Source organism: Protomyctophum parallelum, assembly GCF_964188405.1.
Source record: "Protomyctophum parallelum genome assembly, chromosome: 7".
NCBI lineage: Eukaryota > Metazoa > Chordata > Actinopteri > Myctophiformes > Myctophidae > Protomyctophum > Protomyctophum parallelum.
Window position 1 is genome coordinate 54,338,034 of NC_139705.1, and position 26,101 is coordinate 54,364,134.

A 26,101-nucleotide genomic window follows, 5' to 3' on the forward strand; every position below is an offset into this window, starting at 1 on the left:
AGTCAGACAGATATTTCGTGAAGCCTCTTTTGAAATTGGGACTTCCTGAAAGTTCATATAATGGCCTGTTGTGGCGCTGGACTGGACCCAAAAAGCCCCATAGCTCCATAGAGGCCCATGTATTTGGGCCCAACTTCACCTGTATTACCTTAATAAACATGGTCATGAATACTTTCTGCTTCCAGTCACTAGTTTAAAGTCTCATTTCTAATGTCATAATATTCTTTTTGGAAAATTATGGTCCCATTTATAAAATAAATGACCATAACGTTGAGTATGTTCTGAGGGGCGTGGCAACCGTTACAGTCTATGATCGGGATTCCCCTCCCACTCGAGTCAAAATAAAAACCAACGGAGAAGAAGGGGGGAAGTCCCGCCTCGTTGTCTGGGCCAGCCAATGGCCAGCTGGACCAGAACGGATCAAGAAAGATGGCGACTTACAGTGCAAGGACTGACAGGCTTCATTTTACGTTCATGTTAGACCCGGGGAACGCTTTGTCCATATTTTTTACAGTCTATGGCCGGTACGAGTCTAGGGGGGAAAAAACACTGGATTTGAGACGAACGAACGCTTTGGGATAGAACGAACACCGCCCAGAACGAATCCCTCTGAACTGATCCCAAAGCGTTGTGGTCACAGCTCCTCCCTGGCGGCGTTGACCTTCCCGGGCGTGTCCATGCCAAAGAAGGAAGACGGGCGTCCGTGCACGTCGCGCTCTCTCTTCACGAAGGCGGAGAAGGAGGACACACAGTTACCCACGAAGTGGTCGGCCTGGCCGAGCAGGTACAGGTCCATCTGGGCCGAGTCGGCGCGCAGGTTCACCACCTTCACCTGGAGGAGAAGACATGTTGAGATATTAACCTGTTAACCCATTTAGACTGAGGTTCACCTTCACCTGGAGGAGACATGTTGAGATGTTAACCTGTTAACCCATTTAGACTGAGGTTCACCACCTTCACCTGGAGGAGGAGACATGTTGAGATGTTAACCTGTTAACCCATTTAGACTGAGGTTCACCTTCACCTGGAGGAGACATGTTGAGATGTTAACCTGTTAACCCATTTAGACTGAGGTTCACCTTCACCTGGAGGAGACATGTTGAGATGTTAACCTGTTAACCCAGTTAGACTGAGGTTCACCTTCACCTGGAGGAGACATGTTGAGATGTTAACCTGTTAACCCAGTTAGACTGAGGTTCACCTTCACCTGGAGGAGACATGTTGAGATGTTAACCTGTTAACCCATTTAGACTGAGGTTCACCTTCACCTGGAGGAGACATGTTGAGATGTTAACCTGTTAACCCATTTAGACTGAGGTTCACCACCTTCACCTGGAGGAGACATGTTGAGATGTTAACCTGTTAACCCATTTAGACTGAGGTTCATCACCTTCACCTGGAGGAGACATGTTGAGATATTAACCTGTTAACCCATTTAGACTGAGGTTCACCTTCACCTGGAGGAGACATGTTGAGATATTAACCTGTTAACCCATTTAGACTGAGGTTCACCTTCACCTGGAGGAGACATGTTGAGATATTAACCTGTTAACCCATTTAGACTGAGGTTCACCTTCACCTGGAGGAGACATGTTGAGATGTTAACCTGTTAACCCATTTAGACTGAGGTTCACCACCTTCACCTGGAGGAGGAGACATGTTGAGATGTTAACCTGTTAACCTATTTAGACTGAGGTTCACCTTCACCTGGAGGAGACATGTTGAGATGTTAACCTGTTAACCCATTTAGACTGAGGTTCACCACCTTCACCTGGAGGAGACATGTTGAGATGTTAACCTGTTAACCCATTTAGACTGAGGTTCATCACCTTCACCTGGAGGAGACATGTTGAGATATTAACCTGTTAACCCATTTAGACTGAGGTTCACCTTCACCTGGAGGAGACATGTTGAGATATTAACCTGTTAACCCATTTAGACTGAGGTTCACCTTCACCTGGAGGAGACATGTTGAGATATTAACCTGTTAACCCATTTAGACTGAGGTTCACCTTCACCTGGAGGAGACATGTTGAGATGTTAACCTGTTAACCCATTTAGACTGAGGTTCACCACCTTCACCTGGAGGAGACATGTTGAGATGTTAACCTGTTAACCCATTTAGACTGAGGTTCACCACCTTCACCTGGAGGAGACATGTTGAGATGTTAACCTGTTAACCCATTTAGACTGAGGTTCACCTTCACCTGGAGGAGACATGTTGAGATGTTAACCTGTTAACCTATTTAGACTGAGGTTCACCTTCACCTGGAGGAGACATGTTGAGATGTTAACCTGTTAACCCATTTAGACTGAGGTTCACCTTCACCTGGAGGAGGAGACATGTTGAGATGTTAACCTGTTAACCCATTTAGACTGAGGTTCACCTTCACCTGGAGGAGGAGACATGTTGAGATGTTAACCTGTTAACCCATTTAGACTGAGGTTCACCTTCACCTGGAGGAGACATGTTGAGATGTTAACCTGTTAACCCATTTAGACTGAGGTTCACCTTCACCTGGAGGAGACATGTTGAGATGTTAACCTGTTAACCCATTTAGACTGAGGTTCACCACCTTCACCTGGAGGAGACATGTTGAGATGTTAACCTGTTAACCCATTTAGACTGAGGTTCACCTTCACCTGGAGGAGACATGTTGAGATGTTAACCTGTTAACCTATTTAGACTGAGGTTCACCTTCACCTGGAGGAGACATGTTGAGATGTTAACCTGTTAACCCAGTTAGACTGAGGTTCACCTTCACCTGGAGGAGGAGACATGTTGAGATGTTAACCTGTTAACCCATTTAGACTGAGGTTCACCTTCACCTGGAGGAGACGTGTTGAGATGTTAACCTGTTAACCCATTTAGACTGAGGTTCACCTTCACCTGGAGGAGGAGACATGTTGAGATGTTAACCTGTTAACCCATTTAGACTGAGGTTCACCTTCACCTGGAGGAGACATGTTGAGATGTTAACCTGTTAACCCATTTAGACTGAGGTTCACCACCTTCACCTGGAGGAGGAGACATGTTGAGATGTTAACCTGTTAACCCATTTAGACTGAGGTTCACCACCTTCACCTGGAGGAGACATGTTGAGATGTTAACCTGTTAACCCATTTAGACTGAGGTTCACCACCTTCACCTGGAGGAGAAGACAACATGTTACAATCCTATGAGCAGCATTTAACCCAGCATTTAACCCATTCTGACCTGAGATCAGATTCATACGAGGTTTCCACTGGGACACACACACTGGTCTGATTATAACCCATTCTGACCTGAGATCAGATTCTAAAAAAAAATGTCAGTCGTTCTTCGATTAAAAAAAAAATAGCAGACCTACAAGCTCGTAGCGCGCCACTCGGTGGCGCGCTATGAGCTTGTAGATCTGCTATTTTTCAATAGCTAAAGCATAACATGATTTAGCCAAAATGGGTTCCCGTTCAGAATGGGTTAATTAGGGACTGGGATTAAATACCCTCCCTGTAACCATGGCAACCTGAACTGGATCGACATTAACGACAATGAAATACTTAAAACAATAGAGGTTATGCGCGTGATATCATCGTACCTGGAAGTTATGCGGGAACGCCCACTGAGTGGCAAAAAACTACTTTCTGGCCTCGACAGCCCCATTATTCATCCACACAGAAAAGTCCTGTCTGATTGCATTAAACAATGTTAAACTCACCAACATTAAAGTCCTGTCTGATTACATTAAACAATGTTAAACTCACCAACATTAAAGTCCTGTCTGATTACATTAAACAATGTTAAACTCACCAACATTAAAGTCCTGTCTGAGTGCATTAAACAATGTTAAACTCACCAACATTAAAGTCCTGTCTGAGTGCATTAAACAATGTTAAACTCACCAACATTAAAGTCCTGTCTGAGTGCATTAAACAATGTTAAACTCACCAACATTAAAGTCCTGTCTGATTGCATTAAACAATGTTAAACTCACCAACATTAAAGTCCTGTCTGATTGCATTAAACAATGTTAAACTCACCAACATTAAAGTCCTGTCTGACTGCATTAAACAATGTTAAACTCACCAACATTAAAGTCCTGTCTGATTGCATTAAACAATGTTAAACTCACCAACATTAAAGTCCTATCTGATTGCATTAAACAATGTTAAACTCACCAACATTAAAGTCCTGTCTGACTGCATTAAACAATGTTAAACTCACCAACATTAAAGTCCTGTCTGAGTGCATTAAACAATGTTAAACTCACCAACATTAAAGTCCTGTCTGACTGCATTAAACAATGTTAAACTCACCAACATTAAAGTCCTGTCTGATTACATTAAACAATGTTAAACTCACCAACATTAAAGTCCTGTCTGATTGCATTAAACAATGTTAAACTCACCAACATTAAAGTCCTGTCTGATTGCATTAAACAATGTTAAACTCACCAACATTAAAGTCCTGTCTGATTGCATTAAACAATGTTAAACTCACCAACATTAAAGACCTGTCTGATTGCATTAAACAATGTTAAACTCACCAACATTAAAGTCCTGTCTGATTGCATTAAACAATGTTAAACTCACCAACATTAAAGTCCTGTCTGATTGCATTAAACAATGTTAAACTCACCAACATTAAAGTCCTGTCTGATTGCATTAAACAATGTTAAACTCACCAACATTAAAGTCCTGTCTGATTGCATTAAACAATGTTAAACTCACCAACATTAAAGTCCTGTCTGATTGCATTAAACAATGTTAAACTCACCAACATTAAAGTCCTGTCTGATTGCATTAAACAATGTTAAACTCACCAACATTAAAGTCCTGTCTGATTGCATTAAACAATGTTAAACTCACCAACATTAAAGTCCTGTCTGATTGCATTAAACAATGTTAAACTCACCAACATTAAAGTCCTGTCTGATTGCATTAAACAATGTTAAACTCACCAACATTAAAGTCCTGTCTGAGTGCATTAAACAATGTTAAACTCACCAACATTAAAGTCCTGTCTGATTGCATTAAACAATGTTAAACTCACCAACATTAAAGTCCTGTCTGAGTGCATTAAACAATGTTAAACTCACCAACATTAAAGTCCTGTCTGAGTGCATTAAACAATGTTAAACTCACCAACATTAAAGTCCTGTCTGATTACATTAAACAATGTTAAACTCACCAACATTAAAGTCCTCTCTGATTGCATTAAACAATGTTAAACTCACCAACATTAAAGTCCTGTCTGATTACATTAAACAATGTTAAACCCACCAACATTAAAGTCCTGTCTGAGTGCATTAAACAATGTTAAACTCACCAACATTAAAGTCCTGTCTGATTGCATTAAACAATGTTAAACTCACCAACATTAAAGTCCTGTCTGAGTGCATTAAACAATGTTAAACTCACCAACATTAAAGTCCTGTCTGAGTGCATTAAACAACGTTAAACTCACCAACATTAAAGTCCTGTCTGATTACATTAAACAATGTTAAACTCACCAACATTAAAGTCCTGTCTGATTACATTAAGCAACGTTAAACTCACCAACATTAAAGTCCTGTCTGATTGCATTAAACAATGTTAAACTCACCAACATTAAAGTCCTGTCTGAGTGCATTAAACAATGTTAAACTCACCAACATTAAAGTCCTGTCTGATTGCATTAAACAATGTTAAACTCACCAACATTAAAGTCCTGTCTGACTGCATTAAACAATGTTAAACTCACCAACATTAAAGTCCTGTCTGACTGCATTAAACAATGTTAAACTCACCAACATTAAAGTCCTGTCTGACTGCATTAAACAATGTTAAACTCACCAACATTAAAGTCCTGTCTGAGTGCATTAAACAATGTTAAACTCACCAACATTAAAGTCCTGTCTGAGTGCATTAAACAATGTTAAACTCACCAACATTAAAGTCCTGTCTGAGTGCATTAAACAATGTTAAACTCACCAACATTAAAGTCCTGTCTGATTGCATTAAACAATGTTAAACTCACCAACATTAAAGTCCTGTCTGAGTGCATTAAACAATGTTAAACTCACCAACATTAAAGTCCTGTCTGAGTGCATTAAACAATGTTAAACTCACCAACATTAAAGTCCTGTCTGATTGCATTAAACAATGTTAAACTCACCAACATTAAAGTCCTGTCTGATTGCATTAAACAATGTTAAACTCACCAACATTAAAGTCCTGTCTGATTGCATTAAACAACGTTAAACTCACCAACATTAAAGTCCTGTCTGATTGCATTAAACAATGTTAAACTCACCAACATTAAAGTCCTGTCTGATTGCATTAAACAATGTTAAACTCACCAACATTAAAGTCCTGTCTGATTGCATTAAACAATGTTAAACTCACCAACATTAAAGTCCTGTCTGATTACATTAAACAATGTTAAACTCACCAACATTAAAGTCCTGTCTGATTACATTAAACAATGTTAAACTCACCAACATTAAAGTCCTGTCTGATTGCATTAAACAATGTTAAACTCACCAACATTAAAGTCCTGTCTGAGTGCATTAAACAATGTTAAACTCACCAACATTAAAGTCCTGTCTGAGTGCATTAAACAATGTTAAACTCACCAACATTAAAGTCCTGTCTGATTACATTAAACAATGTTAAACTCACCAACATTAAAGTCCTGTCTGATTACATTAAACAATGTTAAACTCACCAACATTAAAGTCCTGTCTGATTGCATTAAACAATGTTAAACTCACCAACATTAAAGTCCTGTCTGATTGCATTAAACAATGTTAAACTCACCAACATTAAAGTCCTGTCTGATTGCATTAAACAATGTTAAACTCACCAACATTAAAGTCCTGTCTGATTGCATTAAACAATGTTAAACTCACCAACATTAAAGTCCTGTCTGATTGCATTAAACAATGTTAAACTCACCAACATTAAAGTCCTGTCTGATTACATTAAACAATGTTAAACTCACCAACATTAAAGTCCTGTCTGATTACATTAAACAATGTTAAACTCACCAACATTAAAGTCCTGTCTGATTGCATTAAACAATGTTAAACTCACCAACATTAAAGTCCTGTCTGACTGCATTAAACAATGTTAAACTCACCAACATTAAAGTCCTGTCTGAGTGCATTAAACAATGTTAAACTCACCAACATTAAAGTCCTGTCTGATTGCATTAAACAATGTTAAACTCACCAACATTAAAGTCCTGTCTGAGTGCATTAAACAATGTTAAACTCACCAACATTAAAGTCCTGTCTGATTACATTAAACAATGTTAAACTCACCAACATTAAAGTCCTGTCTGATTACATTAAACAATGTTAAACTCACCAACATTAAAGTCCTGTCTGGGTGCATTAAACAATGTTAAACTCACCAACATTAAAGTCCTGTCTGATTGCATTAAACAATGTTAAACTCACCAACATTAAAGTCCTGTCTGATTGCATTAAACAATGTTAAACTCACCAACATTAAAGTCCTGTCTGAGTGCATTAAACAATGTTAAACTCACCAACATTAAAGTCCTGTCTGATTGCATTAAACAATATTAAAGTCCTGTCTGACTGCATTAAACAATGTTAAACTCACCAACATTAAAGTCCTGTCTGATTGCATTAAACAATGTTAAACTCACCAACATTAAAGTCCTGTCTGAGTGCATTAAACAATGTTAAACTCACCAACATTAAAGTCCTGTCTGATTGCATTAAACAATGTTAAACTCACCAACATTAAAGTCCTGTCTGATTGCATTAAACAATGTTAAACTCACCAACATTAAAGTCCTGTCTGAGTGCATTAAACAATGTTAAACTCACCAACATTAAAGTCCTGTCTGATTACATTAAACAATGTTAAACTCACCAACATTAAAGTCCTGTCTGATTACATTAAACAATGTTAAACTCACCAACATTAAAGTCCTGTCTGACTGCATTAAACAATGTTAAACTCACCAACATTAAAGTCCTGTCTGAGTGCATTAAACAATGTTAAACTCACCAACATTAAAGTCCTGTCTGATTGCATTAAACAATGTTAAACTCACCAACATTAAAGTCCTGTCTGAGTGCATTAAACAATGTTAAACTCACCAACATTAAAGTCCTGTCTGATTACATTAAACAATGTTAAACTCACCAACATTAAAGTCCTGTCTGATTACATTAAACAATGTTAAACTCACCAACATTAAAGTCCTGTCTGGGTGCATTAAACAATGTTAAACTCACCAACATTAAAGTCCTGTCTGATTGCATTAAACAATGTTAAACTCACCAACATTAAAGTCCTGTCTGATTGCATTAAACAATGTTAAACTCACCAACATTAAAGTCCTGTCTGAGTGCATTAAACAATGTTAAACTCACCAACATTAAAGTCCTGTCTGATTGCATTAAACAATATTAAAGTCCTGTCTGACTGCATTAAACAATGTTAAACTCACCAACATTAAAGTCCTGTCTGATTGCATTAAACAATGTTAAACTCACCAACATTAAAGTCCTGTCTGATTGCATTAAACAATGTTAAACTCACCAACATTAAAGTCCTGTCTGATTGCATTAAACAATGTTAAACTCACCAACATTAAAGTCCTGTCTGATTGCATTAAACAATGTTAAACTCACCAACATTAAAGTCCTGTCTGATTGCATTAAACAATGTTAAACTCACCAACATTAAAGTCCTGTCTGAGTGCATTAAACAATGTTAAACTCACCAACATTAAAGTCCTGTCTGAGTGCATTAAACAATGTTAAACTCACCAACATTAAAGTCCTGTCTGATTACATTAAACAATGTTAAACTCACCAACATTAAAGTCCTGTCTGATTGCATTAAACAATGTTAAACTCACCAACATTAAAGTCCTGTCTGATTACATTAAACAATGTTAAACTCACCAACATTAAAGTCCTGTCTGATTACATTAAACAATGTTAAACTCACCAACATTAAAGTCCTGTCTGATTACATTAAACAATGTTAAACTCACCAACATTAAAGTCCTGTCTGATTGCATTAAACAATGTTAAACTCACCAACATTAAAGTCCTGTCTGACTGCATTAAACAATGTTAAACTCACCAACATTAAAGTCCTGTCTGATTGCATTAAACAATGTTAAACTCACCAACATTAAAGTCCTGTCTGATTGCATTAAACAATGTTAAACTCACCAACATTAAAGTCCTGTCTGATTACATTAAACAATGTTAAACTCACCAACATTAAAGTCCTGTCTGAGTGCATTAAATAATGTTAAACTCACCAACATTAAAGTCCTGTCTGACTGCATTAAACAATGTTAAACTCACCAACATTAAAGTCCTGTCTGAGTGCATTAAACAATGTTAAACTCACCAACATTAAAGTCCTGTCTGAGTGCATTAAACAATGTTAAACCCACCAACATTAAAGTCCTGTCTGACTGCATTAAACAACGTTAAACTCACCAACATTAAAGTCCTGTCTGATTACATTAAACAATGTTAAACTCACCAACATTAAAGTCCTGTCTGACTGCATTAAACAATGTTAAACTCACCAACATTAAAGTCCTGTCTGAGTGCATTAAACAATGTTAAACTCACCAACATTAAAGTCCTGTCTGAGTGCATTAAACAATGTTAAACCCTTGAAGAGCCTGTCGATGTCCCTGCTGTGAGACTGAGGTAGAGGACGGTGGACCTCACCTTGCTGTGGGACTGAGGTAGAGGACAGTGGACCTCACCTTGCTGTGAGACTGAGGTAGAGGACAGTGGACCTCACCTTGCTGTGGGACTGAGGTAGAGGACAGTGGACCTCACCTTGCTGTGAGACTGAGGTAAAGGACAGTGGACCTCACCTTGCTGTGAGACTGAGGTAGAGGACAGTGGACCTCACCTTGCTGTGAGACTGAGGTAGAGGACAGTGGACCTCACCTTGCTGTGGGACTGAGGTAGAGGACAGTGGACCTCACCTTGCTGTGAGACTGAGGTAGAGGACAGTGGACCTCACCTTGCTGTGAGACTGAGGTAGAGGACAGTGGACCTCACCTTGCTGTGGGACTGAGGTAAAGGACAGTGGACCTCACCTTGCTGTGAGACTGAGGTAAAGGACAGTGGACCTCACCTTGCTGTGAGACTGAGGTAAAGGACAGTGGACCTCACCTTGCTGTGAGACTGAGGTAGAGGACAGTGGACCTCACCTTGCTGTGAGACTGAGGTAGAGGACAGTGGACCTCACCTTGCTGTGAGACTGAGGTAGAGGACAGTGGACCTCACCTTGCTGTGAGACTGAGGTAGAGGACGGTGGACCTCACCTTGCTGTGGGACTGAGGTAGAGGACAGTGGACCTCACCTTGCTGTGGGACTGAGGTAGAGGACAGTGGACCTCACCTTGCTGTGAGACTGAGGTAGAGGACAGTGGACCTCACCTTGCTGTGAGACTGAGGTAAAGGACAGTGGACCTCACCTTGCTGTGAGACTGAGGTAGAGGACAGTGGACCTCACCTTGCTGTGGGACTGAGGTAGAGGACAGTGGACCTCACCTTGCTGTGGGACTGAGGTAGAGGACAGTGGACCTCACCTTGCTGTGAGACTGAGGTAGAGGACAGTGGACCTCACCTTGCTGTGAGACTGAGGTAGAGGACAGTGGACCTCACCTTGCTGTGAGACTGAGGTAGAGGACAGTGGACCTCACCTTGCTGTGAGACTGAGGTAGAGGACAGTGGACCTCACCTTGCTGTGAGACTGAGGTAGAGGACAGTGGACCTCACCTTGCTGTGGGACTGAGGTAGAGGACAGTGGACCTCACCTTGCTGTGAGACTGAGGTAGAGGACAGAGGACCTCACCTTGCTGTGGGACTGAGGTAGAGGACAGTGGACCTCACCTTGCTGTGGGACTGAGGTAAAGGACAGTGGACCTCACCTTGCTGTGAGACTGAGGTAGAGGACAGTGGACCTCACCTTGCTGTGAGACTGAGGTAGAGGACAGTGGACCTCATCTTGCTGTGAGACTGAGGTAGAGGACAGTGGACCTCATATTGCTGTGAGACTGAGGTAGAGGACAGTGGACCTCACCTTGCTGTGAGACTGAGGTAGAGGACAGTGGACCTCACCTTGCTGTGAGACTGAGGTAGAGGACAGTGGACCTCACCTTGCTGTGGGACTGAGGTAAAGGACAGTGGACCTCACCTTGCTGTGAGACTGAGGTAGAGGACAGTGGACCTCATCTTGCTGTGAGACTGAGGTAGAGGACAGTGGACCTCACCTTGCTGTGAGACTGAGGTAGAGGACAGTGGACCTCACCTTGCTGTGAGACTGAGGTAAAGGACAGAGGACCTCACCTTGCTGTGGGACTGAGGTAAAGGACAGTGGACCTCACCTTGCTGTGAGACTGAGGTAGAGGACAGTGGACCTCACCTTGCTGTGAGACTGAGGTAGAGGACGGTGGACCTCACCTTGCTGTGAGACTGAGGTAGAGGACAGTGGACCTCACCTTGCTGTGAGACTGAGGTAGAGGACAGTGGACCTCACCTTGCTGTGAGACTGAGGTAAAGGACAGAGGACCTCACCTTGCTGTGGGACTGAGGTAAAGGACAGTGGACCTCACCTTGCTGTGAGACTGAGGTAGAGGACAGTGGACCTCACCTTGCTGTGGGACTGAGGTAGAGGACGGTGGACCTCATCTTGCTGTGGGACTGAGGTAGAGGACGGTGGACCTCACCTTGCCCTTGAAGAGCCTGTCGATGTCCCTGCTGTGCGACTCGGAGTCCGTGGCGATGAAGACGGAGCGCGCCCCGGTCTTCCTCACCCACAGCCGGACGGCCCGGCGGATCTCGGCCAGGTCGGGCAGACACATGGTCACGGTGAGGGGCAGCGCCGTCTGCCGGTTGTGGCCCACGCACTGAGGCGACGCCATGAAGTGAGGACCCGTCTCTCCGCTCTGGAGCATCTTACAGGCGTTTTGCTGAGGAGAGAGAAATGGAGAATCAAATGGATTCTTTGGCCCATTTAGGCCTGACGTCGAAATAAATAAAAAGATTTGTGCCGCATTTTTACGATTAAAAAAAATATAGACTACAAGCTCATAGTGCGCCACCGAGTATCAGACTGTGGTTGTACTGGTCAGTACAACAGTATCTGTCTGTGGTTGTACCGGTCAGTACAACAGTATCAGACTGTGGTTATACCGGTCAGTACAACAGTATCAGACTGTGGTTGTACCGGTCAGTACAACAGTATCAGACTGTGGTTGTACCGGTCAGTACAACAGTATCAGACTGTGGTTGTACCGGTCAGTACAACAGTATCAGACTGAGGTTGTACCGGTCAGTACAACAGTATCTGTCTGTGGTTGTACCGGTCAGTACAACAGTATCAGACTGTGGTTGTACCGGTCAGTACAACAGTATCAGACTGTGGTTGTACCGGTCAGTACAACAGTATCAGACTGAGGTTGTACCGGTCAGTACAACAGTATCAGACTGTGGTTGTACCGGTCAGTACAACAGTATCAGACTGTGGTTGTACCGGTCAGTACAACAGTATCAGACTGTGGTTGTACCGGTCAGTACAACAGTATCAGACTGAGGTTGTACCGGTCAGTACAACAGTATCAGACTGTGGTTGTACTGGTCAGTACAACAGTATCAGACTGTGGTTGTACTGGTCAGTACAACAGTATCAGACTGAGGTTGTACCGGACGGTCAGTACAACAGTATCAGCCTGTGGTTGTACCGGTCAGTACAACAGTATCAGCCTGTGGTTGTACCGGTCAGTACAACAGTATCAGACTGAGGTTGTACCGGTCAGTACAACAGTATCTGTCTGTGGTTGTACCGGTCAGTACAACAGTATCAGCCTGTGGTTGTACCGGTCAGTACAACAGTATCAGCCTGTGGTTGTACCGGTCAGTACAACAGTATCAGACTGTGGTTGTACTGGTCAGTACAACAGTATCAGACTGTGGTTGTACTGGTCAGTACAACAGTATCAGCCTGTGGTTGTACCGGTCAGTACAACAGTATCAGACTGAGGTTGTACCGGTCAGTACAACAGTATCAGACTGAGGTTGTACCGGTCAGTACAACAGTATCAGACTGTGGTTGTACCGGTCAGTACAACAGTATCAGACTGTGGTTGTACCGGTCAGTACAACAGTATCAGACTGAGGTTGTACCGGTCAGTACAACAGTATCAGACTGAGGTTGTACTGGTCAGCTCCCAGGTTTAATGTGTGTGTGTGTGTGTGTGTGTGTGTGTGTGTGTGTGAGTCTGTTTCTATGTGCAGGGCGTTTCTGAAAATGAGCAGCTCAGCTACCCTGGGTAAATAAAGGCAAAATAAACAACCTCCACCTCTCCACTCTCTCAGATCTGCAAATAAATTCATACTCGAGGTTTCCAAATACCAATCCACGCCCCATGGTGGGGACAAAATGGTGAAAATGTGGCGCAAATGTTTGAATATATATATATATATTCTTTCAGAGCGAACGTTTTTAACTCAAATCTTTGCTTCTGAGGGGGGGGGGGGGGGTCCCTGGAACAAGATATTTTCAGATGGGGGTCGGCGGCCAATTACAGATAATTCTGGGGCTCCTTGAGATGAAATAGTTTGAGAACCAGTGACATAGAAACATGGGCCCTCATTTATCAACCGTGCGTACGCCAAAATATGGGTGCACGCCGAAATTACCGACATTTTCGGCATTTACCATTTCCGCCAAAGCTTGAAATTGAACTCGAGTAGGACAAAAAGTCACGTCTGGTCGGGAGCTGTCGTACGCTTTGTCCTCGGCTGTTTTTCTGTCGTACACAAGCGGAGCGGCATTGTCTGAACTGCTGACACGCTGTCACAGGCAACTAAGCATAATGTTTTCACTCCTAAAATGTTAATATAAAACTATGTATATACATAGTTTAGAGAAAGAGAGAGATTTCCAACATTACAAGTAATTAAATTTGCGCCATTAAAAACGATATAACATGTTTATGTATTAGTTTGTGCTTAATCTAACAGTGCTTACTGGCCTTGTTATGCGAGCGCACTTGTGAGATGATTTGGGAGCGCATGTGGCATGACATCAGATGCCTATATCACTGTACTGTCTGTGATATTATTAAAAAAAAGGCATAAATGGACTGCACGCCTTTATTTCCAAGTGACAATGACAAGCATACAGCTTGCCTATTTGCAATTGTAGCAGGCTATAGGCGTAAGAGGGGATTCATCATTCACCATTTAAATAAGTGCTTTGACAGTTCAGATAAAAGAGAGATCATTTTCGGGGGTCGGGAGGACGGGACCGCGGCGTGCGTCGCCAACACATACCAGCACACATGCCAGCGGCAAGCCTTCATCCGTATGTTAATGATTCGTTCAGCAATGATCAAATCACTACAACATTGATTATGACTGCCTTGACGACATGATAGCCTATCTCTCATGCAGGCATCACTGAGTCACCCACAGGACTTATTACAGCAGTGCGCAGGCCAGTCTCACGCCTTCGCCGTGCACTGCGCACGAATGGGTTAAATTAATATAGGCCAGCCTACAAACTAATTCCATTCATGGCGATGCGATGTCGATGTGTCATGTAGGTGCGTGCGTGCGTGCGTGCATGACAGCAAGGCGTGAGAGGGAAACAGACAGGGTAGGCCTACAACTTTATTTAATTCATGCAGGTGTTCGTTCTTTATTTATTTAACAACACACCAGTTAGTTGGGCTTGCAAGTTGCGTGTGCGTCTGTGTGTGTGTATGAGAGAGGGGGGTGAGGCGGGCAGCAAGGCACGAGAGAAACCTTTTTCCCTGTAACCAGGGTTTCCACAGGTCGTATTGCATGTGTTCATGTCGCAAAAACGAGGGCGAGGCTTGATTTCATAGGGCGTGCCAGATAGATTTCAGCCGTCACATTTATTAACGTCGGAACGAAATTAAGGAAGGATCAGCTGTTTGCGATCACTTTATAAATGCCGTGGCGACGTGGGTGTACTACGAAACCTGCACTCGAATCTGGGGCAGATTTTACACTCGATTGACAAATGAGGGCCTTAGGGCTTTTCAGAAAACTGATTTAGAAGACATTTTGTAGAATCGTCCTCAGGTCTAAATGGGCTATAATAAATTAATATTATTATAATTTGTATTCTTATCATCTCACCCAGTCGATGCCGATGCGTAGGTGGATGCCCACGTAGGGCCTGGCCAGCAGGGCGGCGATCTTCTCCTCCCCCTCCCGGACCATGCCGTCTGACCACACCACGTAGCGCTGGAGCCCCACGTGCTCCTCCAACACGGGGAACTGGGCCGGGGCGCCGGGCATGGCCAGCACCGGGTGTTCTGCTGGGGGGAACCTGTTAAGAGGACGGAGGGAGGTTAGAGGCATGGCCAGGCCCAGGACAGGGTGTTCTGCTGGGGGGAACCTGGTAGAGGACGGAGGGGAGCTTAGAGGCATGGCCAGGCCCAGGACCGGGTGTTCTGCTGGGGGGAACCTGGTAGAGGACGGAGGGGAGCTTAGAGGCATGGCCAGGCCCAGGACCGGGTGTTCTGCTGGGGGGAACCTGGTAGAGGACGGAGGGGAGGTTAGAGGCATGGCCAGGCCCAGGACAGGGTGTTCTGCTGGGGGGAACCTGGTAGAGGACGGAGGGGAGGTTAGAGGCATGGCCAGGCCCAGGACAGGGTGTTCTGCTGGGGGGAACCTGGTAGAGGACGGAGGGGAGGTTAGAGACATGGCCAGGCCCAGGACAGGGTGTTCTGCTGGGGGGAACCTGGTAGAGGACGGAGGGGAGGTTAGAGGCATGGCCAGGCCCAGGACAGGGTGTTCTGCTGGGGGGAACCTGGTAGAGGACGGAGGGGAGGTTAGAGGCATGGCCAGGCCCAGGACAGGGTGTTCTGCTGGGGGGGACCTGGTAGAGGACGGAGGGGAGGTTAGAGGCAGCACCGGGTGTTCTGCTGGGGGGAACCTGGTAGGGCAGGGAGGGGACAGTGTTGTTTTCGTCGACTAAAACCAAGACGAAAAATGTTCGTCGACTACCTTTTTCCACTGACAAAAACAAATGTAAACTAAATGAAAACTAAGCTATGATGACTAAAACTAAGACTAAATATACTGACAATTCCGTTGACAAATAAAAACTAGACTAAAATGTTAGGAAGGGACTAGTGGACAACAGATCCAGTATGAGTCATTTTACACTTGGTTGCATGCTGAAAATAGCCGATCTACAAGCTCACAACGCTCACAAAGCGCTGCGACGCGTTGTGAGCTTGTAGATCGGCTATTTTCAGCAAGTGTAAAAACACTCATTACGACGGCATCAAGACCCACCAAAACACATTTTAGTCGACTAAATCACCTGTAGATTTAGTCGACTAAAATCTTATGACATTTAGTCGACTAAAACTAGACTAACACTAAGACATTTCCAGGTGACTAAAATGTGACTAAAACTAAATGAAGTTTCAGTCCAAAGACTATGACTAAAACTAAATGAAGTTTCAGTCCAAAGACTATGACTAGACTAAAATAGAAATTTGCTGCCAAAAACAACACAGGGAGGGGAGGTTAGAGGCATGGCCAGGCCCAGGACAGGGTGTTCTGCTGGGGGGAACCTGGTAGAGGACGGAGGGGAGGTTAGAGGCAGCACCGGGTGTTCTGCTGGGGGGAACCTGTTGTTAGAGAAGGGAGGGGGTATTAAGAGGTGAAATGTGCAGAAATTCAGACTTAAAATGCATAGATGTGATTGAAATGTTCGTTTTTTGACCACTTGAGGGCGCACTTGAGTCATTTGGGGTATTTTTCCATAGCTGTGATTCATGTTGGATTTGAGTGTAAAGACCATAATTTGGACACAATTCACACATTTGTCTTTATTTTTCAATTCTCACACAAATGGAAACGAGCCACAGTGTTTTCTTGCATTTGAAATGTTTAGTCATGCTAAACAATGTTTTTTGGCAGCAAATTTTGATTTTAGTTTTAGTCAGTCTTTCGAATAGTTTTCATTTAGTTTTAGTCACATTTACGTCACATTCCCACCTAATACTTCGGTAGACTCGGGCGGAGAAATTGGGATTCTTGCATATTTAATTTGTTTGCCTTCACACTGTCATCAATCCAATTGGAAACGCAGCAGGGGGCACAGAAAGCATATTCTGTAGGCTATAATACATTGCAGTGTTTTTATGTGTTTTCTTAAGCAATTGATTAATGTCCTCATTTCGATCAGGGCTTCAGTCTCCTCATTCGACCACGTCTATCCATGGTAACGGGACATCTTTGCGCTGCGTAAAATATGCCTTCTCCGTCTCCAACTGTGTCCAGCTCCTCACCCGCCACATTATGTTTGCTTCATTTCCTTTATTTACTGCGGATTGCATTCACACCTGCACCGAATCGTAAGTGCGATTGGAAGCGAAGCGAAACCCCCGTTTTTGCTCGGAGTAGAATGCGGTTCTTTGATACGCATTAGGATTCCAATGAGCGTTCACACCTGCCAAACAAAGAGCACTTTCTGACAATGCGCAGCAGGATTCGTTTTAATGGCAGTAAAGCTCTCTGGTGAGAATGTCATCTTAGTCACCTGGAATGTCTTAGTGTTAGTCTAGTTTTAGTAGACTAAATATCATAGGATTTTAGTCGACTAAATCTACAGTTGATTTAGTAGACTAAATGTATTTTGGTGGGCCTCGATGCAGTCGTAATGAGTGTTTTTACACTTGCTGAAAATAGCCGATCAGCTATTTTCAGCAAGTGTAACCAAGTGTAAAATGACTTATACTGGATCTCTTGTCCACTAGTCCCTTCCTAACATTTTAGTCTAGGTTTTATTTGTTGACGAAATTGTCAGTATATTTAGTCTCAGTTTTAGTCGCCATAGCTTCGTTTTCATTTAGTTTGTCAGAGGAAATCAACTCTAATGCTAAATAATGTTAAAAACCCGGTAATGTAAAGGCCAACTCACTTCTTCATCCAGCTGGACTGGTGGTAGCTGCTGAAGGAGACGCCTCCGAACAGGACCGAGCCGTCAAAGTCCACCCCCACGTAGTCCCAGAACGGACCGAACGGGTTCCCGTCCTGAAACAAACAAACAGGACCGACCGGTCAAAGTCCACCTGATCAGGGTTATACTAGGGATGGAACCCAGAGCCCATATAGGAAGGAGCCAGTTCAGAGAGCTGAACTGGCTCCTTCCTATATGGGTTGAATCAAAAGTTACAATGGCTAGACTAAACATGGTCCATAAAATTAAATACGGAGAGGTCCCAGAAGTTTTAAGAACATGTTTCAGGCAGGTAAAGGAGGTACACAACCATTTCACCAGAGCCAGTATTGCAGATGTGGTGCTCCCTGCTTTTAAAAGTAAAGTGGGCAAAGGCTCATTCATTTATATAGGAGCCACACAGTGGAACAGCCTGGAATCCAGTCTTAAACTGACTTCCAATTTGAGGACATTTAAACAGAAGACAAAAAAATGGCTACTGGACAAGGTTCCCCTATAAAGGGTCATCTTGGAGGGATGGATAGGGACGTACTTGTTGTGTTGTGTATGTAATGTATATGTACTGTTATGTATTTGTGATGTATTTTAAAGTATTGTTCCGTTCAGTGTGAGAGGACCCCAGTGGAAATAAGTCTTTGGACTTTACTGTGTAATCCTTGGATCGCTGATTATAATGCTGTATTATGATTGCTTTTCTAAATAAATCAAATCAAATCAAATCAAATCACCCCCACATAGTCCCAGAACGGACCCAACGGGTTCCCCTCCTGAAAATGGAGCAGAAATATTGATCTGTGGGATATTATTTAACCCATTCTGACCTGAGATCAGATTCATACGAGGTTTCCGCCGGACACACACTGGTCTGATGAACCCATTCTGACCTGAGATCAGATTCTGAAAATGTCAGTCGTTCTTCGATTATTCAAAAAGTAGCAGACCTACAAGCTCGTATCGCGCCACTCGGTGGCGCGATACGAGCTTGTAGATCTGCTATTTTTCAATAGCTAAAGCACGACATGATGCTGACACCAAAATGGGTGCCCGGTCAGAATGGGATAAATATTGAACAAACCAAGGTGGAGCAGTGCAAGCGAGTTATTCTGTAATAAATAATAATAATAAAACTTTATTTGTATAGCACCTTTCATGACATGAAATGCAGCTCAAAGTGCTTTACAGAGCATTGGAGAATAAAAAAGAAAAGCAAGGCAACGACATTAAAAAAAACAAGCAGTAATGCAATACAGTGAGGACATGAATAACAAAAGATAAAAGATCAATTAAAAGCAATGTTGTAGAAGTGGGTCTTGAGCTGTGCTTTAAAAATGTCTACAGAGGCTGCCTGACGAAGGTACAGTGGGAGCTTGTTCCATGCCGTCGGCCCGTAGAAGTAAAAAGCTGCTTCCCCGTATTTTTTAGTTGCCATTTTTTTGAGAAACTTAATGTATACATTTATGTGTCGGCTCAATGAGTCTAAAAACTGAATAATTATGCTGCTATGTAACTCCAGCTTCAGTAGCGCCAGGTACCGGTCTGCTTTTTGGAAGCACTGGTATGAATGTTTATTGTAAAAATGATGTTTTTATGGGTTAGGGGTGTTTCTTCTCTGTATGTAGTGTTTTATCTTGTCTGTTGTTTATTGGACCCTGAGTCTGAACAAATAAAGTTGATTGATTGATTGATTGATTGATTGATTGATCTGTGTCGGCCAAATTAAATGGAAATTTATATGAATGTGATTATTATGCGTTTAGAAAAAAGGTGCATAGCAGGCAAACAAAGTGCACATCGATAAGAAAAGAAAATATGAGAAGGACACGCCTGCACTGTACGGTACGGTACGGGAGTAGATTAAAGAAGAATCTTTAATCCATTTAGACCCGAGAACGATTCTACAAATGCCTTCTAAATGTTTCTATAATCAGCGGTTCTCAAGCATTTTCATGTCAAGTACTCTCAAAAATATCTGTATTTGGCCACCGACCCCCCATCTGAAAATATGTTGTTCCAGAACTACAATACCCAGAGTACATTGATGATCTGTCTCTAGCGTAAAGCAGAAGCCATAATGTCACATAATAATATATAATAATAATAATAATGTCACATGACAGCCAACGAGACAAAAAGCCATGCCAACGACTCCTTATGTTTTACAGACGGGGTAAAAGGGCAGTTGTTTTACAGACGGGTAAAAGGGCAGTTGTTTTACAGACGGGTAAAAGGGCAGTTGTTTTACAGACGGGTAAAAGGGCAGTTGTTTTACAGACGGGTAAAAGGGCAGTTGTTTTACAGACGGATAAAAGGGCAGTTGTTTTACAGACGGGTAAAAGGGCAGTTGTTTTACAGATGGGTAAAAGGGGCAGTTGTTTTACAGACGGGTAAAAGGGCAGTTGTTTTACAGACGGGTAAAAGGGCAGTTGTTTTACAGACGGGTAAAAGGGCAGTTGTTTTACAGACGGGTAAAAGGACAGTTGTTTCTTTAAATATATATTTTTATCCCACGATTTTGTAACCCATTTTTCACCCGTGTCAATTATCTAATGTGATCCTGGGCTCTACACACCCTCCGCCAACCTGGGGAGAGCAACGGACTTAACTCATACTTCCTTCATGCTTGAGTGTCCAAGTTGCTCCTTTACACCTGACAGGGGGGAGTTTCCCTGGTTGGACGTAGCGCGTGGCAGGAACACGTTATTCCAACCAGTTCCTTTCCCCTCCATCAGACGCCCTGGCTGGCCAGGGGGACGCAGTTTAGAGACCAGGATTACTGCATGTTTTTGTGAGGGTACCTACCCTAGGGGACACGGGGAGAACATGTGAGGGTATACCTACCCTAAGGGACACGGGGAGAACATGTGAGGGTACCTACCCTAGGGGACACGGGGAGAACATGTGAGGGTACCTACCCTAGGGGACACGGGGAGAACATGCAAACTCCACACAGAAAGGCCCTTTCGCCAACCCCGCCTTCGGGTATGGGCACTGATGACGCGGAGGAGGAAACACGCCGCCAGCACCCACAGCTCCCCGAGCGGGAATCGAACCCAGGACCTTCTAGCTGTGCGGCGACAGCACTACCAACTGTGCCACAGTGCCCCTTTGGGCAGTTGTTTTACAGACGGGTAAAAGGGCAGTTGTTTTACAGACGGGTAAAAGAGCAGTTGTTTTACAGACGGGTAAAAGGGCAGTTGTTTTACAGACGGGTAAAAGGGCAGTTGTTTTACAGACGGGTAAAAGGGCAGTTGTTTTACAGACGGGGTAAAAGGGCAGTTGTTTTACAGACGGGTAAAAGGGCAGTTGTTTTACAGACGGGTAAAAGGGCAGTTGTTTTACAGACGGGGTAAAAGGGCAGTTGTTTTACAGACCCATTTTGCCCCATTGCGCGGCGCTCACCTTCATGGGGCAGGACTTCTTGTCCGCGCTGCGGTGCGCGGTGGTCTCGAAGCAGTAGGCGGTCCTCTGTCCCGGGGGCCAGCGCTCAGGGGCCAACTGCTCCATGAAGGCCTCCAGGCTGACCACCCGGTGGTACGCCGACAGGGCCTCCAGCTGGAAGAACTCGCTGTAGGGCACGTGGACCTGAGGAGGGAATAGAACTCACTGTACGGTGGTTCATGTGCGAGTAAGCCCCATAGACTCCAATGCATTCAGTAAACTTCCGGTTGTCCCCATTTGAAGCCTCCAATAAAAGGAATAATAATAATAATAATATATACGATTTATATAGCGCTTTTCTAGGTACCCAAAGTCGCTTTACAGAAAGAAATAGACATATTTATTAGAAAAAAAAATTAAAAGGTTTAAAAGGTTAAAAACTAGGAATAAAAATCAAAAGAGGGGCAAACAAGAAGGGTGTGTGTGTGTGTGTATGTGCGTGTGTGTGTGTGGGGGGGGGGGGGTTATGTAGGGAAAGCCAGTTTGAAAAGGTGGGTTTTGAGTGTGCTTTTGAACATTTCGAAGGTGGGGGCAGCTCTGATGTGGGTTGGGAGTGAGTTCCAAAAGGAACAAACCAATAGAAGTCTATGTAGAAGAGCCGCCATTGGCCTCACTGGCCCCTGGCATGAAGTGAACAGAGCTTGCGTAACTCTGTCTATACTCTATGGCTCTGGTACACAATTAATTGCATTGCAATGAAGCGGCGAACAGTCGCCGCCAGCGTCCTCACTTCCCCACATTCACACACCGACGGTGGCGAGCTCACACCGACCGACCCACTGGAGGCAGTGTAGGGTTCAGTGTCTCATTGGAGGCAGGGTGGGGTTCAGTGTCTCACTGGAGGCAGTGTGGGGTTCAGTGTCTCATTGGAGGCAGTGTGGGGTTCAGTGTCTCATTGGAGGCAGTGTGGGGTTCAGTGTCTCACTGGAGGCAGGGTGGGGTTCAGTGTCACATTGGAGGCAGTGTGGGGTTCAGTGTCTCATTGGAGGCAGGGTGGGGTTCAGTGTCTCACTGGAGGCAGTGTGGGGTTCAGTGTCTCACTGGAGGCAGTGTGGGGTGGGGTTCAGTGTCTCATTGGAGGCAGTGTAGGGTTCAGTGTCTCATTGGAGGCAGTGTGGGGTTCAGTGTCTCATTGGAGGCAGGGTGGGGTTCAGTGTCTCACTGGAGGCGATGCAGGGTTCAGTGTCTTTGCCCAAGGACACTTCCACATGTGGACAGGAGGAGGAGCCGGGATTCGAACCGCCGACCCATGGATCATTGGACGACCCCGCTCTACCTCCTGAGCCATACGTACATTAGTGTATGGGGGTGAATGATGTCTCTATAGTATACGTACATTAGTGTATGGGGGTGAATGGATGCCTATACGTACATTAGTGTATGGGGGTGAATGGTGGCGGTACACGATCCACGGAGGCACTGCCAGGGTGCGGTTCAGCATCTTGGCGAAGGCCAGGGAGCCCAGCAGGTGGTCGGCCTGGTTTCCAAAGCGACCTGAAGGAACAGAAACAACAAAACAGTAACCTCTCCTGTTAATAAATACATCAGAAAATCTAATTAACACATTCTGACCTGAGATCAGATTCTAATAATGTTCTTCTACATCCTGACAGTTTTCCATTCTGACCTGAGATCAGATTCTAAATATGTCTTCTACATCCTGACAGTTTTCCATTCTGACCTGAGATCAGATTCTAAAAATGTCTTCTACATCCTGACAGTTTTCCATTCTGACCTGAGATCAGATTCTAAAAATGTCTTCTACATCCTGACAGTTTTCCATTCTGACCTGAGATCAGATTCTAAAAATGTCATTCTACATCCTGACAGTTTTCTGAAAAAGCTATGTTTCTATGTCAGTCGTTCTTCAATTTTTCAAAAAATAGCAGACCTGTAAGTACAATAAATTAAAAACTTAAGGGTGGAGACTCACTCACTGGTGAGTGAGACTAGAAAGTTGCCCAAATCGGTGAAAAACCTTTTTTACCGTCCATGTTATTTCAGATGCTGGATGAAAGCTCAGCAATACACATATACTTTAAATATAAAGTCGCATTCCCGTCACTAGTCACAGATAGCCGCAATTTGCAACTCTAGATTTGTTTATAATGGGATGAATCTAGAGTTGCGAAACCCTCCATTGACTCCTCCACACTCATCCAAATTTGCGTTTGTGATCTGCTTGTCTTAAACGACGTTAAACTCACCAACATTGCAGCTCTAGGCCAAGCTTGAATTATCCTCTTTCAATCTGCCGAGTTTTTGTTTTTCATAAAAATCCACCGTAGAGATGTTATGAGCTACTTTCTGTCAAGAAATTATCTGCAGGTGATTATTTTTCTAAGTGCTGGAGTTTGGAAGCACTCGTCGAAGTCACTGAACGGCCCTGCGTTCCACCTGTTTCGAATGTGCACATAATGCAGGAGGCAGCAGTAGCGACCCGTTAATAAAAACAAGTGCTTCCAAACTCCAGCACTTAGAAAAATAATCACCTGCAGAGGATGTCTTGACAGAAAGTAGCTCATAACATTTTTAACGAGACAAAAGCTCGGCAGATTGAAAGAGGATAATTCAAGCTTGGCCTAGAGCTGCAATGTTGGTGAGTTTAACGTCGTTTAATACAAGCAGATCGCAAACGCAAATTGGATGAGTGGGGAGTCAATGGAGGGTATTGCAACTCTAGATTCATCACATTATTAAAAAAAATCTAGAGTTGCAAATTGCGGCTATAATCACAGCATTCACACTGTCTGATACAGCTACTGTTGGTAGCCGCAATTTGCAACTCTAGATTTTTTACAATGGGTTGAATCTAGAGTTGAAACAAGCTCCATCCACTTCCTATTCATCATTTTTGGTTTGTGATCTGCTCGTCTTAAACGACGTTAAACTCACCAACATTGCAGCTGTAGTCCAAGCTTGAATTATCCTCTTTCAATCTGCCGAGCTTGTTTTTCATAAAAATCCACCGTAGAGATGTTATGAGCTACTTTCTGATACTCCAGCACTTAGAAAAATAATCACCTGCAGAGGATGTCTTGACAGAAAGTATCTCATAACATGTCTACGGTGGATTTTTATGAAAAACAAGCTCGGCAGATTGAAAGAGGATAATTCAAGCTTGGCCTACAGCTGCAATGTTGGTGAGTTTAACGTCGTTTAAGACAAGCAGGTCACAAACCAAAAAGGATGAATAGGAAGTGGATGGAGCTTGTTGCAACTCTAGATTCATCCCATTATAAAAAAATCTAGAGTTGCAAATTGCGGCTATACTGTTGGATGACTTGTAGGCTGTACTGTAGCTACCAGAGCCATAGAGTAGGACAGAGTTACACAAACTCTGTTCACTTCATGGGGCTTCAGTCCAAATGGCGGCTCTCCTACATAGACTTCTATTGAGAATGGGGGACAACCAACTGGGACAAGTCCTGGACTGGAAGTATAGGCATGCAGAAATGCATTGGACCCAGGCGGCGGCAACAGCCCAACTTTAATGATCTTCAATACCTTTTATTTTAGATTGTTTTGTAGTAACCGTACAACAATAAACATTACAGAGACCTTAGTTGTCACTGTACGATACTTTAAAACAGTTGTCATGTTGCACACGTGCTTAAAATAGCTCTCATTCGCGCCGCTCTCGTTGAAAACAATGCATTTCAAACTCCAACTTGTGAACAGCGCCTGGGTTTCTGCCCCCTCAATGTCGTAATTAGATGGCTCCGGTAGCTAGCATGTAGCTCTTAGCTCGGGGCTATCATAGGATAGGATCATAATAAGGGCTCTACTGTTGGCGTCCCAGAGCGGCTAGCATGTAGCTGCTAGCTCAGTCACTGAGTAGGATATGATCATACTACGGGCTCTACACTAGTGTCCCAGAGCAGCTAGCATGTAGCTGCTATAGCTCCACTACAGTCACTAGCAGTAGGATAGGTGGTCTTTACCCATGCAGAGCAGCTAGCATGTAGCTGCTATAGCTCCACTACAGTCACTAGCAGTAGGATAGGTGGTCTTTACCCATGCAGAGCAGCTAGCATGTAGCTGCTATAGCTCCACTACAGTCACTAGCAGTAGGATAGGTGGTCTTTACCCATGCAGAGCAGCTAGCATGTAGCTGCTATAGCTCCACTACAGTCACTAGCAGTAGGATAGGTGGTCTTTACCCATGCAGAGCAGCTAGCATGTAGCTGCTATAGCTCCACTACAGTCACTAGCAGTAGGATAGGTGGTCTTTACCCATGCAGAGCAGCTAGCATGTAGCTGCTATAGCTCCACTACAGTCACTAGCAGTAGGATAGCTGGTCTTTACCCATGCAGGGACAGTGCAGAGCAGCTAGCATGTAGCTGCTATAGCTCCACTACAGTCACTAGCAGTAGGATAGCTGGTCTTTACCCATGCAGGGACAGTACAGAGCAGCTAGCATGTAGCTGCTATAGCTCCACTACAGTCACTAGCAGTAGGATAGCTGGTCTTTACCCATGCAGGGACAGTACAGCACGTATCCGCCTCCGTCCCACTGTAGCAGCTGATCGGCGGCCGCCACGGCCGGCCCGGCCCGGAGCAGGAGACCCCAGAGCAGGGAGCAGAGAGAGGGAAGGACACGGAGACGGAGGAGGCTCCAGGCCGGGTGGTGGTGGTGGTGGTGTTGATGCGCCGCCAT

General features: G+C 43.9%; 1 protein-coding gene across 1 annotated transcript; it reads right to left on the bottom strand.

Moving 5' to 3' along the window:
* Positions 1 to 634: 634 nt before the first annotated feature.
* On the bottom strand, positions 635 to 26,101 carry pofut1 (protein O-fucosyltransferase 1; the record flags this gene model as incomplete). Its single annotated transcript, XM_083769905.1, has 7 exons — positions 635 to 832; positions 11,719 to 11,961; positions 15,161 to 15,353; positions 17,964 to 18,076; positions 21,402 to 21,584; positions 22,813 to 22,934; positions 25,918 to 26,101. The coding sequence occupies 7 exons, from the start codon at positions 26,099 to 26,101 to the stop codon at positions 635 to 637; spliced, it is 1,236 nt and encodes a 411-aa protein (XP_083626031.1).